General features: G+C 38.6%; 1 protein-coding gene across 1 annotated transcript; it reads left to right on the top strand.

Moving 5' to 3' along the window:
- The first annotated feature begins 1,750 nt into the window (after nucleotides 1–1,750).
- On the top strand, nucleotides 1,751–15,324 carry laptm4b (lysosomal protein transmembrane 4 beta). Its single transcript, XM_056400075.1, has 7 exons — nucleotides 1,751–2,024; nucleotides 3,267–3,384; nucleotides 5,307–5,380; nucleotides 5,524–5,646; nucleotides 5,972–6,070; nucleotides 8,499–8,594; nucleotides 13,035–15,324. Exons 1-7 carry the CDS (start codon nucleotides 1,932–1,934, stop codon nucleotides 13,107–13,109), a joined length of 678 nt encoding a protein of 225 aa, XP_056256050.1. The 5' UTR covers nucleotides 1,751–1,931; the 3' UTR covers nucleotides 13,110–15,324.
- Nucleotides 15,325–17,314: the final 1,990 nt, after the last annotated feature.

Here is a 17,314-nt window from a genome sequence, read left to right as displayed (position 1 = left end):
TAAAAAAAGATCTGTCTAAAGTCCCTGTGTCTGAAACCCACACAATCCCACGTCCTGCAACAAGTCAGTAGTGTGTGGCAACATTATACAGCCACACTGATATATCTGTGCACCCAAACCCTGGCGGTGGGATTTATTGTTCTCCAGCAGGCCTGAGATTAAAAGGCTTTGTACTTCCGGTCATTATGTCAGAGCCCTTTCTATATTTACACAAAAATGTCTGTTTAATAATTGAAACAGTCACTATGGCTGTTGTATGGAAAATCTCTCAAGATCTTCTGTTCAAAGATTGCATTCCAGCATTTAAAGAGTTGGTAGTCTGGTCATTATTAAGTCATGGCAGGGGAGGAAAATCCCCTAATGTGACAGTGATGCAGTCCACCCACCAGAGCTTAGAGCTGTGGTCACTGGCCCATCTGTCAGGCTTGGTCCAGGATGTTTGTACAAACACAGAGAGAGTTTCTCATTCTAACACTGCAAACAGATCCATATTTAGCCATTCAATTTAGTTTTAAGACTTTTCTTTAAATTAAAAAAATATATACTATTGTGGTGACATCTTTTTAAGTCTCGATGTTAATCATCTTGTGTAAAGAATAAATCGAGCCATATTATCTTCATATTGATTGGGCAGAATGCCTATGTTTAAGAGGCTGTGACTCGCTGTAAAAAGGCTTTAAACAGCTGCATTGGAGCACAGCCCAATAAGTCTGTGAGGGGGGCCTGGAGGCCTGATTAATTCCTTGTTCCTCCCCCTCTCTGTGCAGAGTGTATGTATTGCTATGCTGGAATAATACATGCCCCCATGTTTTCTGTGTGTACATTTGCATAGAAACAAATTAATGTAAGAGTATGCATCATGCACTGTAAACACAATATGAGCTCAAAAAATAAAGGTCTTGTGCATTATTCCCCTACTTTCAGACAAAGTTACAATCGATTAGATTACCGCAAACCAATTACTACACAGTGACTCTGGAGCACCCACTTTGCCCGAGTTGTGACCCAGCCTTATACTGGGGGCACGTAAAATGCTTCCACTGGCCAAGTTCTTAACATGTGAAGTGCGTTGTTTAGTGGCATGTGATTTTCTGTCTGCTTTTCTCTAATAACTGGGAGCAACCAAAAAAAGCTAAATAATAATAAAGCAAAAATGTATATGTGCTGGATGGTCAGTAAATCCCTCCAGATTGTAGTGCTTCCTGACCGTTAAACTGCAGTGTCTTGTTCTCCTTTTCTACATGTGTTAAATACAAACTGTGATGTAATGTGTGGGTGTGGACCATGGCGGTGCTCAAAGGCCAACGATGAAGCTGACAGCTGAGCAACAAAAATAAAGCAATGATTAATGCTGAGTAATTTGTAATGTCATTACCTTTTCAATGAGTTGTGTATGATGAATAATTGATTATAGTTTTCAAGTAACTTGCCCAACAACGCTAAGGAAATAATGAAACTGTGTTGTATAGTGAGGTTCAGCAGGGGTCTAACAACTAATTTTTCCCCTGGGCCCTTACATGAGGTTAATCTGGCCCAGACCTAAACATCCAATTTCCCCCAAAAACAAACTGTGACTAAAGAACAAAACTTTTAAAAAACTTGGGTCATAAAGACAGAGATCATCATGTCAAAACCCGAAATGTTTTTGTGTGATTGTGAAACATTTGACATCCATCACCATCCAGGCCTCGGAGCTTGGTCAAAATCCTACAGTGGTCACGTGACTCCGGATGAGCCAGATTAACGGCTCTCTGTTTGCCAGGAGTGCACTTGCTGAAACAGGCGAACATCGACTCAAACACACGCTGGATGTGGCGATCCTAGCACCAAGGACGCCAACTATCCTGTCTTTTTCGGACCTTGCAGACTTGAATAATTCATTTTCAGAAGCATTCATGAAATAGCTTGAAATTCAGAGCAGGATAAAAAAGATGATTTCGCCGTGGGACCGGTGGTACTCGACGAGCTGCTGCCTTTGCTGCCATGTACGGACGGGCACCATTATTCTGGGAATATGGTATATGGTAAGTCAGATTTTTTGAACATTTATCATTCGGTGTCAGGCCTAAATGTCTTCGAATATGGCTAAAATGTGGAATGTGCGATGAAATATATTAAAAATATCAAGTACCATTGAGTTTTATAGCAAAAAAGCTAAGTTAGCTAGCTGCTGTTTCCCATTTGTTTTTCCGCTCTCATTTTTGACTTGCCATTTTGAAGATGTCCTCGGTTATAGACCAAAGTAATACATTTAAACTACAGTGCCTGCTAACTGGTCACCAACATTGCCAGTGAAGACTTCTTTCGTGGCTCTGCTCTTATATTTGAATCAAATCGTAACGTATAAAAAATATAAAACATACTCACAATTTGTGGCCATGTATTTACTTTCCCTTTAAGCTGCACTTTTTGTTGTGCTGGAATGATCACCTTACCGGCCCATCCCATTTGATCTGTCCTACATTTGTACCGGTTAAATATAGGGTTTGCTTCTGTTTTTACCCACGGGATAACCTAAAGTTTTAAACATAGTTCAGTAAGCCTGGTAAATCCCTGACCTTTAGTAAGCGTTAGCCCCCCTCTCTTTTTTACCTCACTACTACAACTGTTTGTCGTCAAATGGAGCAAAGGGCAGAAAAAGCAACAAATGCCTTTACAAATACGATGTTTTGACGTCAGTTTAAAACTGCGATAAATAAGACTCATAAAGTCATTTTGTTTCTAGAGATGCAGGTTGGATGAATGCTGCAATGACCCATCCTATGACACTGTATCAACACCAGTGTTTCATACACCAACATTAGATCAATTTCTTTCCATTTTATACGATTTTAAGTTAGATTTTGATTTTGTTCAATAAAGCAAATCAATTGAATGCCACCACAGGCTCTAAGAACTATTCATTTTCATGTTACAGGCTAAACTATTAAGCCAAAAATTGACAGAGGCATGTAAGTAATTGTTTGATCACCATATAATGATGCTTCATTACAGTTTTGTCTTGCAGATCTATGTCAGCAGTTGGCCTGTATCATATCTTAAAGAGTAACTAAATTCAGAAAGGTATTAGTCTTTTCGTCCCCTGTAGTTACTTTTTAATTTGAATTACTTTTACGCTACACTACAAAAAGGCCCAAACATCATAAAAGCAATTCCCGAAAGGATAATAAACTAACTAAGTATCTGACGGTTAACTCAAGAATGTAAAAATTGGTAACTCAACTGTGAAATATAATATTAATTGAATAAATTTCATTTCCCCACAGCTCATCAATGCAGTGGTTCTACTCATCTTGTTGTCGGCTCTCAATGACCCAATTCAGTACCGCTACCACCTTACCAGCTCTGAGCTGGGAACCGACATTGATGTCATGGATGATGCAAGTGAGTGCAGCTAATCCCCTCATTGTTACATGTCTGACTTGGTATAAATTGCCTAGTGGTATGGTAGATTATGTGAGGATGTCTCTGTTTATATCGCTGTAAACGGATTATCTTTGGGCTTTGGACTGTTGATCAGACAGAAAAACACACTTGACGACATTGCCTCTGCAAAACTGTGATGGGTATTTTTTGTAATTTTCTAAGAAGTTACAGACAAGACAACTAATTGAGTAATTGAGAAAATAATCCACAGATTAATCAAGAATGAAAATAATTATTTGTTTCAGTTGTTTTCTACTATTCATCCCACCCATTAAAGATGTATCACTGCAGATTTGCTTTGAAGGCTTGCTTTGTTTTCTAGTTTAAGATTTCATCTAGATGGTATGTCACTGCTTTTTTATTTCTTTTTAAACAATAATTTCTTATTCTCAATAATCCATTTACAAAAATTCTTATTTTGCCTACTCTCTCAATACTCCTGGATAATGCACTATTTCAAAAACATGTACTAGAATAATTCAATGGATGGATCATTTAAATATTGAACCAAAGTTTAACATAAATAATTGAGTCTACAGTTAGTGGTGGAATGGCTGAAACATCTACATTATGTTTTGTCCGTAAAAAAAAATCCCAAAACTGTGACATTGGTATTTCCTTTAGTGCATTCGTTTGTTTCCAGCACAGATGCTGCTGATATATCTACTTTAAATGAAGACGCAAATACTACAATGTTTTAGCATCAGTGTCAATGTTTATTAAAGACAACTAGTCATTTTACACTTTACACATATTTATTTAATTCCACTTGAAAAAGTCTGAGTTAAAACATTTTAAATTTTAAATGACTATGAACACTGAAGCTGTATCAAGATACCGCATCAACTGGAGTCCTAGACAATATCAGTATAAAGTTTGAAGGCTCACTAACAATATTCTTTGGATGTATTTCCAAGCTCTGCCAGAGAGAGCTCATTAAAATCAGCAGCATGTCCATAAAGCCCATATTTTTTTATTCATCTCTAAAATCACCTCTCCTTTCTGTCCAGCACTTCTTTACCCAGAATGCTGCTCTCAGCACAGACATGGCTGAGTAGGCTTGGCACCATAATTAACAAATCAGAGTGCATGTGTATTTTCAGTGCTTCCCCTCCAGCAGCTATCATCATCACCGTTGCCTCTGGAATGCCACAGACCCTGTCACTGGCTACTCTGATTAAAAACGACTGCTCCAATTCTCCGTCGGATTAAAACGGCCATCTTGACTGACTCCCCCTCAGATGGCATTGTGCCGCATCAGTCAAAGATTGTGAAACAGTGGGAATAATTACTGTTGCTGAGTGTAAGGGAAAGCTGACCGTCATGATGACATACAGTGGTTGCATTCACTTTTTCGTGTTTTGTATTTTGTAAAGTCGTGGACGGTGTTACGTTTTCATGCAAAAAAAAATGCCACTAAGAATTGCCAGAGGTGCATTGATTCCCATGTTTTCTCAGCAACCACTGAGTCTGATAACCATGTTCAGTAACTGCCAATACTGCATAGTGATCTGGGATTGTTTTCACCGGACTGGGCATGTGTCTAATAATGTCCTGTCTTGGTTTATAGTGTCTCATCAGTCACTTTCACAGCTGCAACGTGAATGTGAGAAGGGTGTGAAATTTTGTCAAATTTAGCACCTCTTGCATAACAATTATCCACGTGCTGATCATGTTTTTTCCGAGGCAGATTGGCTGCTAAAAATAGTGAGGTTACTGAAGGTGCTTTGTTTATAAATCCATGTTCCCATAAAGACTTTTGGATTACATCAGTGGATTCAAGGTTCCAATGTTGTTACGTGTTTTTTGCTGTTTTTTCACTGGTAAACTAGATTATCTGTTCTCACGTAATTCCGTTTGTCTGTGTTTTCTCTCTGCAGATATCTGCATAGCAACTGCAATATCCCTACTCATGATTCTTATATGTGGCATGGCAACATACGGTGCTTACAAGGTAAACAAACAATAGGAATGATAAATGTTTGTAAAAAAAATAATATATGTATATTGATGGTCTGACATGTTCAGTAACAGATTCATGAACTTAATAAACAAACTCCTTATGCTGCTAATCTTTTGTCAATCTCTCCTGTAAAGCAACATGCTGCTTGGATCATTCCATTCTTCTGCTACCAAATCTTCGACTTTGCCCTTAACACACTGGTAGCCATTAGCGTGGTGGTTTATCCCAACACAGTGCAGGACTACCTCCAGCAGCTGGTGAGGACCATTTCACTCTTCACAACTAAAACAGCTATCTATATGACTTCCATAAAGCAGATTCAGGAGTTAGTTCTGCATCCATTGAGCACTGCTAAAGATGGAAAAAGGCTACCCAGGCATGAAGTTATTCAGATTCAGACTCCATTTTGGACTGTTTGCTTGTCTATTACTTAAAGGTTTTGTCTGATTTGAAAAAGGCCACTTCATTATTCTCTGTTTAACATGCCTCTTTCACTGATTTTTGTTTTGGTCCTGACATTTATTTATTTTAATTTATCTTCTTCCTTAATTTATCTTCTTCTCTCTACCTGTTTTCCTTCAGCCGGGGACATTCCCTTACAAAGAGGACATCATGTCCACCAACAACATGTGCCTAGTTTTTGCAGTCCTTCTCTTCATTGGCTGCATCCTTTCATTCAAGGTAAGCCTGCAGATTCTCCTAATCTGCACTAGCTTCGGCCTTTTTTGGCTTTGGCAAACATCCATCTGAATGATATCTAAAACTATAGGAATAGAATGCATAGAAAAAGATTTACGCTCACAACTTTTTTTTTTTTTCTTTTCAAAATGATCACCTGATCACCTATCAACAAATCTAGTGTCTATTTGGACAAACCTTAGCTACTTTCTCTCAGTCCTTCCTGCGAACATGAGGTGACACTTTTCTTCTTCAGACAAACCTCTCCATGCCCCTCATTCAGCTTCTAACTTTCTCTCTGATCATTATAAAGTAAATGTAGTTGAAATCACAGCACAGTCTTTGACTTTAACTTATGTGTTCGGATTTCGTCAGATGACGTCACTGTCATAAAATCAGGATTTTATCAGTGCTGAGCAGTAGCTTGGAAATGACTGCTTGTTAACATGTGGTCTTAATGGGCTGTGTTTCAGTCACTTTTTTATACTTGTTCCATTGTCTGACAACAGAAACAAAAACATATAAATGGGAACAGTTTTATTGGGAGTTCAGCTGTATTAAGATACTGTTTATGTGAACACAGAGAGTAAGACAGAAGCACACAGATAAAGGGCTGAAACCGGCTGACACTAGGCAGACTGCAAATAGCCTTCGATGCGATACAGCCATATACTGGGTTTTGATCTGTTCTTGTTTATAGATATGCTCATCATATTGCAATCTGATCAAAGCAATTAAGTTTAACACTGCACACATCTCATAGCAGTATCTGGCATGTACAATGAATCTGTCACTGTGAACGTTTCCATTATCAATGTTCTTCATGAGATTATCACGCAGTTAGAGAGCAGCGGGTCAGGGACAACAGGAAACCAACTCCTGTCAAGCTAATTCCTCCTTAATGCATGGATGATTCTCCAGGCGCAGCTATGCTCTGGGGCTCTGGAACGAGATGGAATATGAAGTTGCAGTCATGTGTACAATCAGATCAAGTTGTTTCTCCTTTAAGCTCAGATTGGAAATGTTCTCGGCAGATATCCAAAGCCAGAGCTGGGGTTTTATGATAGGAAGCAGCCACTGGAAGACACACTGTTGGACTCGCAGAGAGAAGAGTTATAAATGTCACAACTCAGAGGGGGAGTGTAGAGTATGTGCGGTAGTTGAACTGCTTATTGCTCCAAAATTCAGAATTAAAGATCAAATAGAGATGTGTCCTTGCTAAGTCCTTGCCAAGCAAAATCAATAGAGCCCCTTTTTTTTATTGAAGAGCTGCATATACAATACATTTGCTACTGTTGCCTATAGTGATGATAGTTAGTCAGTCTGCTGGGAAGAGGCCAGATCTGAAAACTCAAGGATGCACCCAGATCTCAGAACAGAGGCAGCACCTGCTGAAGTTCCTGCAGAAGCCAACATCCTCCAGTCGACTGCATTTGGCATAAATGACAGATATAGACAGACAGAGAGAAGTAGAGCTGAAGCGAGAAAAGAGGGTAGATAGGAGGGGAGGGGAGGGGCAGATACAAAAGTGTAAATAGATAGAAGCTTGGATGAATAAAAAGAGAGACAGTATGACACACTAGAATGTAAATGGGCAAGATGGACAAACTTGGACATCGTAGCACAGCTAGAACGTTGCCTCTCTGATACAAAATGCTGTTGTACCTCGCAAACAAAATGTTTCAGGGACAAAAAAAATCTAAAAATGTAATGTTTGTATCCTGTAGATTGCAGACTGTTGAGTCAGTTAAACAAAATAAAACTTACGGGAGAGTGAACAATAAACAATTGTTTTATTTGATCAAAATAACAAGTTGAACTGGATCTGCTGCACTTAGCTGCATTATCATCATTACGTGTTGTGTTTTAAAGGTATAATTGTGCAATACTGTGCTGCATAGTGGTTAAGTTGACCTCAGTTTAGAGTTGGTATCACAGTGAGGAGGTCAACTCAGCAGATGGTAAAGTGATTGGCTAGCAGTCTGTCTGGCGTCCTGGTTGGTTGGTTGCTCTTACTGCTGGCAGAGGTACCGACTCAGCAGGCTACTCACACATACGCACAATGAACCTCCTGTTCTTCTGCCAAGTCAGCCAAACCTAAACCTCAGTGCAGGCATAGCCTTACTGAAGCAAGAGATGCCTGTTAAGTTGCTTTTGGTAAAATGTTGGAAATGTCCACCCATTAAATTGTCTTATGTTTTTACAGCTGAATTGAATTGCCATTTGCCCTTACCTGTCTTGATGCTCACGATGATACCCGTTATATCACAGTCTTTATGAAGTGTTGATATGATGCATCTCTGCTGTCATCATCCCTAACCTTGATGAATGGATGAGATCATAGCAAGCAGCATCAGTAATAATGAAAAGTGGAGACGTGTACGAAATGTTGGTAAAGGTCATTGTGTGTTCTTTGTTTTCATGGGGACAGGCCTACCTGATTGGCTGTGTGTGGAACTGCTACAGATATGTGAGCGGCAGGGGCACCACAGAGGTCCTGGTTTATGTGACCACCAACGACACCACGGTGAGTCCGCACATCCGCCTCCCAGCTCCTCACCTCAAGGACATCCTGACACCCCCCACCCCCCCACCCCCATATCCTGGGATCATAATATAATTGCATTTGCACAGCATTGATTTTTTTTTTTTTTTTTTTGCTGTTTTGGCTTACAAGCTTTGATTCATTAGAGTTAAAGGTTTTGAAAAGTCATTGTCATCACTTAAGTAACACTTTAACTTTAATACGGTGTATCAAATGCTAGGCTCAACTGCTGAGGTTTTACCTAACTCTACTAAAATATAGACTATTCACTTTTGTATGTTATTGCAGTTCAATGAGTTGATACCTCTTAATGTACAAGGTAAGGTTTCTGGGTATTACTTGTAAAATCATCATTTTTATAGAGCTGGAATTGTGATTAGAGCAGAAATTTAGAATAAAAAATAAACATTTAATTTTTAAAATTCTCAAAAACCTCATTAACCTCAACCTACTTGAGAACTTAAAGACATTTAACGCAAGAAGATGGGAATGATTTTCTATTCAGTGTGGGAGTGAATGTTTTCTGCATTCATAGATGCCACATTGCTAATGAGGAAGAAGTACCTCCGGCACCTCACAGCCAATGTAATGTGATTAAAATTTTATTGACTCTTTCAAAATAAGAAAAAAGAGAAAGATAACTGATCTGTTTGAATCTCTGTTTACATTCTGTATATTAAAAATTATTATATTTCCCCAAATTAATTTGAAAGGTATTTTCAGAAAGTATTTTATCGCACGCCTCAGTATATTGCGGTCATCAGGTCATTCCACATGTCAAATAACTTTTCCATTTCCAAGAGGTTCAGGTTAGTGTGGTCCTGCTACTAAATCACTAGAATAGGTATCATGTCACAGTCTCTACATACATGAACAGCTGAAGATGCTATGTGTAGTTTTTTAATCATTAATTAATTCTTGCCAAAGCAGAAATTAAATGAGAATGAAACCGACAGGTAAAAATGTTTGTACAGGATTTGCTTATTATTAAGATAAGCAAGAAATTATTTAAGGTGATTAAATGCATGATTAAATCCTACACATACAGTATCACTGTACTGCAGAAGTAAATTATAGTAATTCATAGAACCCCCTATATTTTTTTCTTGGTAGTATATCATAGACACTGGTAGAATAGCATACACTCTGCAGTGTATATACGTGGTCCAGTGAGAATGTCCAGGCTCCAGATTCTTCTGTTGAGCCGTCTAAATATCCCAGTGTTGTCAACATACACTTTGTGTTCGGTTGTGTGAGAGTCAGTGATGTGACATTGGTGGTGTTGGTCACAGTGCAGTAGGCACTGTAGGTCATCCTTAGGTGGGGTTGGCCGGCTGGCCAGCCGTCGTCGTTGATCCCTCAGTGTTCACTCAGGAAGCTTCTCAGAGGCTTTAGCATAGTCATGGTTTCCATTTGTCTGTCTGTCTGTAATCCTCCACACTGATACATAAGACATTAATCTGTCTCACACCCGCTGTCGTCTCAATACGTAGCACTTCATCTGTCTGTCACTTTGCCCTTGTGTTGTCGAGGCCCCGGTTCACTGCTGGCGTTTCTCACCTTATGAAACAGACTCTACAGGCAGGAGCTTATCCAGCAGGCTCTGGTATCATATTGTGTATCGTATGTGCCAGTCTGTTTTGTCCACTGCAGATATGATGGAGGGCCAATATGAAAGGAAAGAAGTGTTTTCCACAGCCACAATTTGAGAAGAAAAACTTAATACATTTGTCATCAAAACACTCTGTTTAAAAAAAAAAAAAAGATTATTATAAAACTGATTTGTAAAGAATGCAGATAACAAAACGAGATCAATTCATGTGGATTAGCAGTTAAAGTGGAAACAGACAACTTTTTGACTTTCCCCCTTTTGTTTCCAAGTGGTATTACTGTTGGTGCCACTGTTGCAAGGCCAGATCACAACATGGCTACTGCTATCTGCCAGGCAAAGCAAGAAACAACCCCAATCTTAGTGCTATGATAAAGGCAGAGAAAAACAACCGGTTGTATTAATAAGTAGGCTTCAGTTCTGAATCCTCTCAAGTCCCGGAGCTCTGTGGTTGGACTGGCCATCAGGACTACAGGGACAAATTCCAGTCGGCCGTGGCATCTGTGGGAACATAAAATCACAATCACCTGAATTATGAATGTGTTTGTGTCTGTCCTGCTTTGTAATGGTGATTTGGACAGTGCCTATCGAAGATCTCCAGTAGACCAAATCATTGCTTTATTAAAATTGCTGGGAGCTATACAGTAAGCACAGTGTGCTGATCTTTTGTCTGACTAACTGACTAAGTTTGATTTGTAACCCAGCACCCGTGAAAGTTTTTTTTTTTAAATTCTTTTTTTGGATGTGCGTGCTTTATATCCTGTTTGTCCATCGAAAAAAAATCCATAAAGCATTAACAAGCCCTGTTAGTCTCTGTACCGGCCCTTTCTGTGTGCGTGTTGTGAACAATACAATATTAGATTATTAAAATGGAGTGTAAAAAGAAATAGAAATCTTTGTACGTTGCTTTGAGAAAATAATTATTTTAGATGAAAAAATTAGCTAGGCAAAAACAAATAGAAAACTTTTTAAAATTAAGTTTTAATTCCTTATTCCAGTTGATTGGAGGTCAAAAGAAAAGTGTGAAGCTGTATATATATTTATTACACTCGGCTTTATTTATGTATTGATTAGTTTAAACTGATTTGATAACCTTTTACTGCCCTTTTCCGGTTTCAGGGCTCCACATATAATGAATAAGAATTAATTAATTAATTTTAGTTTTAGAAATAAAATGTGTCATTAAGATATGGTTTTAACCACGTTCATTAAATTACACAATGAAAGAAATTAAGTAAAAGAAAACGGCAAATTATCTTGAAAATGTTGAAAATGTCTTGGACAGAATCAATTACATAAAGGTTGTGTTGTAACATTTGTTATTATTAGTTAGTTAATGGAAACAGAAAATTAGTGTTATAGTGTATAAATGTATACTAGAAAATCAACTGTTTATCCAGATTAATTCAGAAAAAACTTGGCATGTAAAAAAACAAAACAAAATGAAGCAAACAGCTGAAGCAAGTGGGTCAAAGTGAAGGCCACAGAATAAGCTGTGTGAATTTTAATTAGAGACTTATCAGGGCACAGATAGAATCTAGATGCAACAAATATCTGTGGCACATGGTTTAAACAGGTTGAATAGCTTTCAAATTGGCCTGAATAGTGATGATATGGTTTTATTCATGGCGTTCCCTCTCTCCACACACGGTGGTGAGTGAATCGAGTGCTCCATCTATTTTTACTATTAGAAAGCCGGCAGTGTGTCTAAATGGCTTTTTACAGCCTTGAACATCAAGTACCCAGCTGCTTATCTGCCCTGCTTTTATATAAATGCCATTAAAATGCACAAGGGTCGTCTCTCTCTCGCTCCCTCGCTCTCTCTCTCTCTCTCCTCCCCTCCCTCCTCTCTCTATATATCTCCGTCCGTCCCCCTCTCCTCTTCTGGACATGTTACATAATAGTCTGCTTGTCCGCTTCATTTCAAATCCTCCCTGTGATGTGTTTGCCGGGCCTCCCTGGCTATTTCACAATTCCATCCCCTCCGAGAATATTCTCTCTCTCTCACTGAATTAGCAGCAGGGCTGGTTTTATAACGCCATTTACAGAGAAAGACCTCTAGTAGAGAGAAAGCAGTCCGGCCTGTAGAGCACAGGGATGTGTTTGTGGACGTTGTCCTTTCAGCTAGTAATGCCTTCTATAGGGATGGAGTATAAAGAGCTTGAAGGAATCGGGCAGAAACATGCAACAGTGACTAAGGCTGTGTCTGAAATCACTTCCTGTTGACTATACTGTGAACTAGTTTTTCTGTCTGAAATTTCTACACACCATAGCTCCCTTAGAAATTCTCACAGTAGAATGAAGAAAGATGTGTCCATGTCCAGCATGTAAACTACTCAAATGCAAAATGATGATTTATAGTGTCCAAACGCTCCTATACTGCTCACTATGGATAAATTACTGGGAGGGATTGGCGAATGAATTCAGCTTTTCTTTTATAAGAGTATAATTGTGTTCTTCTAGCAAACATAATTCACTTTAATTATCAAAGCTGGAATTTAAAGCTAGCAGCTACAACTTCTTGTGAAATAAGGTATATGTAGAATTTAAGCATGGATGCTAATTCTTTGTAATGTAAGCTCCAAGCTTCAACCACATCTCACAGTCTTCTTTCAGCAATGGAGTTCTCAATGGAGATCTCAAGGATAGCCAAATCTTTTCAATAATTTACTGATATCACCAATTCAGGAAAATTAAATGTTTTACAATTGTCACGACTGAACCCTTTCTAACAAACAGCAGAACAGTATTGAGGATGTATTTGAGCTATGAGTTTTAACTGAGCCTCCTTTTGGTTCTCTGTTACATTTCAGGTTCTGCTGCCACCATACGAGGAAGCCATTGCCATTCCACCCAAGGAGCCTCCTCCCCAATATATGGAGGCGTGAGATACATCCTCACTGCTGGACCCTATACCCCAAACACCCCCCTACCCCCCCCAAACACCTCCAACATCTCTCTCCAACAGTAGGACCCTTGAAGCTCGCTGGGACATGTTGAAAAACCAAGAAAAAGCAATGTCTTAGATGCTGGTTTCAGCTTGGATTCCTGCCAATTTTAGATTAGATTAGGCTAACCCTGAGCCAGTATTGCCATCAACTCTCCACCATCGCTCCTGGTTGTTGTGACGTATTCTCCTCCCCTCTCGTCTCCTCTGTCCTCCTCATACGACAGTATCGCAGCAACTTTGAGACCGCTCCCTCTTGGCAGCTGCTGTCCCCTGGCAGCATCTAAACTCTTGCACGCCCTGAACACTCTGTCCCAACTTAATTTGCACTTTTCTTTGAGTGAAACGTGCACCCACCGGTCTGGCCACCAACTGTTAACCCCCAATACTGTGAATCTCCCTCGTGGTCTTTGTCTAGAAACAAACTACCTGAAGAGAGATAGCGATAGAGAGAGAGTGAGAAGGAAAGCGACATACGTGATCAGTTATGCAAGAGCACTTTTTTCAGAAATTGACAAATTTCCTTCATTGAATGTAATGTTGGGGTATTTTTGTATGACTTTTTTGTATAACAGTAAAAACTGAGAGAAAAAGAAGTGAATAGGAAAGGCTGTCCTGTTGTACTGATGTAGCTCGTCCTGCAGGATATCGTATTGAAGAAGGTCCCTTGACCAATAACAACTACGTCTTCCTTTTGTATCCATGTAACACACTGTCTGTAAACCTGTAACCCGTTAACTGCCAGTGAAAACCTTGTTCACCTATTGATTTCAATCACAATCTATTCCAGTTTGCCTTCCTGCCCCTTTCCTGAACTGCTCCGAGATCTCAAAAGACTGGCATTAATGTGATCATCCAGTGAAGCGAACACAAACCTAAATGTTTCACTCATTCACACACTTTACAGATTCACATCAAAAAAGTCATTACACATAAAAAGTCCAATGTGTAAACGTTAATGAGTGAATATATTTCAGTAGAGACGTCTGTCTTGTGTCCCCGTTGAGTTGCACATGCAACAGCATTGACTGTGTCTTTTTTTTTTTTTTTTTTTTACATGGATTATAGTGTATAATCTGATCTTTTGAGTTGAGCTAACTTAGCTGGACTGAGGGCATTTTCCTATAAAGACAGCGTGACATGCTGCTGTACATGCAGAGAGTGTATGCGTGTCTATGTTTGTGGTTGTGAGTGTTTGTATGTGTGTGTCTGCTTGCTTGAGCGCTATGTGTGACATTATGATGTAACTTTTAGGTCCTTTATATGTAGTAACATTGTTTTTTTGTTTTTTTGCACATTCAGTGACATCATTTTGAGATATTTCCTGTGCTGGTGATGTTTTTGACATTAATGATGGATGGGGATCTTAAAGCATTGATTTAGCATTGCATAGTAGCACAAAATCAATAAACAGTATGTGAAGCTAGTTAAACAGTGCAAATGCTTGTCTTTTGCCTTGAATTATTTAGGCAATCAGTTGAGCATTATTAGAAATAATAATGGAACACATAATAATCCTGTTCTTTCCAATAATTCCCAAGTAGTATTTGTTATGAACAGAGAGAAAATAAATCAGAGTTACAGACTATGCAATAGTGCAGTCACAACTTGTTAGACCTGGAAGTACATGTATACCATGAAGTAGTTTTCCATTTGATACTAATTCTGTAGTTGATAATGTATCCCTTCGTTGGCCCCTTCATCATTGTCCCTGTGTGAATTATGACCACTGCTTTTGCAAATCCAACAAAGCTGAAAATGAAATTGCACTTTAAAGTCAGCGTGAGCTCACTATAAACCGTTGTGTTTGTGTTTTCTTCATCGTTACCATGCTATTCTGTAGCCAAGTGATTCTAATATGATCAGCCGCCCGTGTCTGGATGATACAAGCTTCCAAAACATAACATCAACAAATCAGTATTTACACTGTGTGATGTGGCTGAAAAGCTGCAGATTTGTGATGGAAGGGGAATTTTGAGCCGAGTCATTCGGGGTTTAGAGGAAAAAGCTTGTATCTGGACAAGTGGATGGCTGAAGCCTCATTTTATTAGAATCACTCAAGACTGTTCTCCATCGCTTTTCCATTCACACACATCCTCTTGTTGGATCTGCATGAGCTCATGTCTTCAATTCTGAATAATAAAAAGCGAAATCAACCTTTGTCTCCTGCTGGATTTCTTATGGAGTCGTTTTGTTTTGAGCTTTCATTGTCATCTTGAAAACAACATAATAAAAACGATATTGATGAGTTCACATACATTATGAAACATTTCAATCAGCTTGGGAGATGAAAAAACAACTTTATCAGGATAAACTTAAGGCTTGTAGCAGTTCCTTTCAGTATGCTATTTATTTTAATATAAAGTATATATATAATGTCGCATTACTTTTTAAAATTTTTTGTTTGTGTTTCATCTTCTCATTTTGCATACCACCAGAAGTATTTTCTAATGTTTGATGAATAGCAGTGTATTGTATTGATGATCCAAATGTTTGCCATGACAGGGGAAATAAAAAATAACAATATTCAAGCAAGCTCAAAGATAACATTTAATAAAAACTGAAAAAATACAATTAAACAAAAAACATGCAAGACCAGATATAAAAAGAACAGAAAATTATATTAAAGCCCACCTCTTAAAACACTGGCATGATTTCTGCAACAATAATCTATTTACAATTACTAATTTAACTAACATTAATAGCACAATAACAGCATTCACAACACCAGGACCGTGAAAATGAAGCAGGGCTCTTACATTCTTCCCTTAAAGTGAAGGTTATGTGGTTGTTGGAGGAGGATGCGGCTGACAGTATGCCCGTCCTATTCAAATTACAGAGTGTCTGTGTCTTGTGATAGGGGAGTTGGCATCTTGGGAGAAACACCACTCAACAAAAATGAAACATCTCATAGGTTGAAATTGAGCACAGATGCTTACCAAGAGCTGACTGGATCGATTCAGTGCCAGGAAATTCATCCTAAGTCAGTATATCATCAGTCTATTGGAGTTTTATTCATTTTAATTCAGACATTACATTCATCATATTTTCTCTGTTGTTTAAAACACAGGATAAATTAGTATAGTTCATACTAATTGTGAACTGTCTCTGCACATGGACCAGAAACAGGTCTAAACCTTGTTATTAGAGCATTGTCATTTATGCACAGTTCTTACGAGATTGTTCTAAGATCACATTATTATATAGACGGTGAAGTTTCAAGAGTATGACTGTTCAAAAAAATGGGTGTTATGCTGACATGCGTGCATCCTGCTGCCCTCAGAGATTCAGTGCTCCCCTCAGCCCAGTGCGGATGAACAAGCTGGCAGATCAGCAAGGATTTAGCCGCCTGCCTCAAAATGGAGGCTGGCATTACCTTGGGTCTGACAGTAGGCTACCAGACAGACACGCTCACCTACTTTCTGCCACTGGGACAGGGCAGGGGAGGAAACAAAACAAAAAAAAAAACAAAAAAAAAAACAAGTGGGTCACATTCTGACATTCTGTCTCTTTTCTTGCTGAAATGCTTAGTGGAAGCAGAAAGGGTTGTACAATGACTCAGCTTAAAAGAGGAGATATTTATGAAAAGAGGACATAAGAGCCAGAATCTGTTGGCAGAATTCATATGACCTGGATACAATTCAGATTGTCCTCTGAAATTTTCCTAACATTTTACCGTAGAGCAGCTTGTCAAAAGTAATACCTAATAGGATTTGTATGTACATTTACTGTGAAGTATTACAACTCGAAAACTGCTTGGTGTATGTAATTTTCTGCCTGTAATCACACTGCCCAGAGACAATGAGAGAAGTTTATGATCATTAATGAGAATATAAAGCACATGGCACTCAGTCAATATCCACTGAAGTCTAATTAATGTCACATATCATTTATGGTGAGAAATGTTCAATGATAAATTTACTATACTGACCAAAATGACAGTTAATTGCCTTGTGGTTAGTATTTTGGACATTGTTTTACATAATAGGAAATAAATTAGTTAGCAAAGTTAACAATTTAATCTGTGCTTAGCCAAAATGTAAAAAACCACACTAAATGAAATAAGCCTAACACAATAGCCTAGATATGTGAAGGGCTAGGGCTGGGGCTGCAGCGTGGCTCTCTATAGCTTTATTTCTATTATTG

This window comes from Seriola aureovittata, chromosome 16, assembly GCF_021018895.1.
Source record: "Seriola aureovittata isolate HTS-2021-v1 ecotype China chromosome 16, ASM2101889v1, whole genome shotgun sequence".
Classification (NCBI taxonomy): domain Eukaryota; kingdom Metazoa; phylum Chordata; class Actinopteri; order Carangiformes; family Carangidae; genus Seriola; species Seriola aureovittata.
The sequence above is the reverse complement of the archived record's forward strand: the minus strand, read 5'-3'. Positions and strand labels throughout refer to the sequence as shown.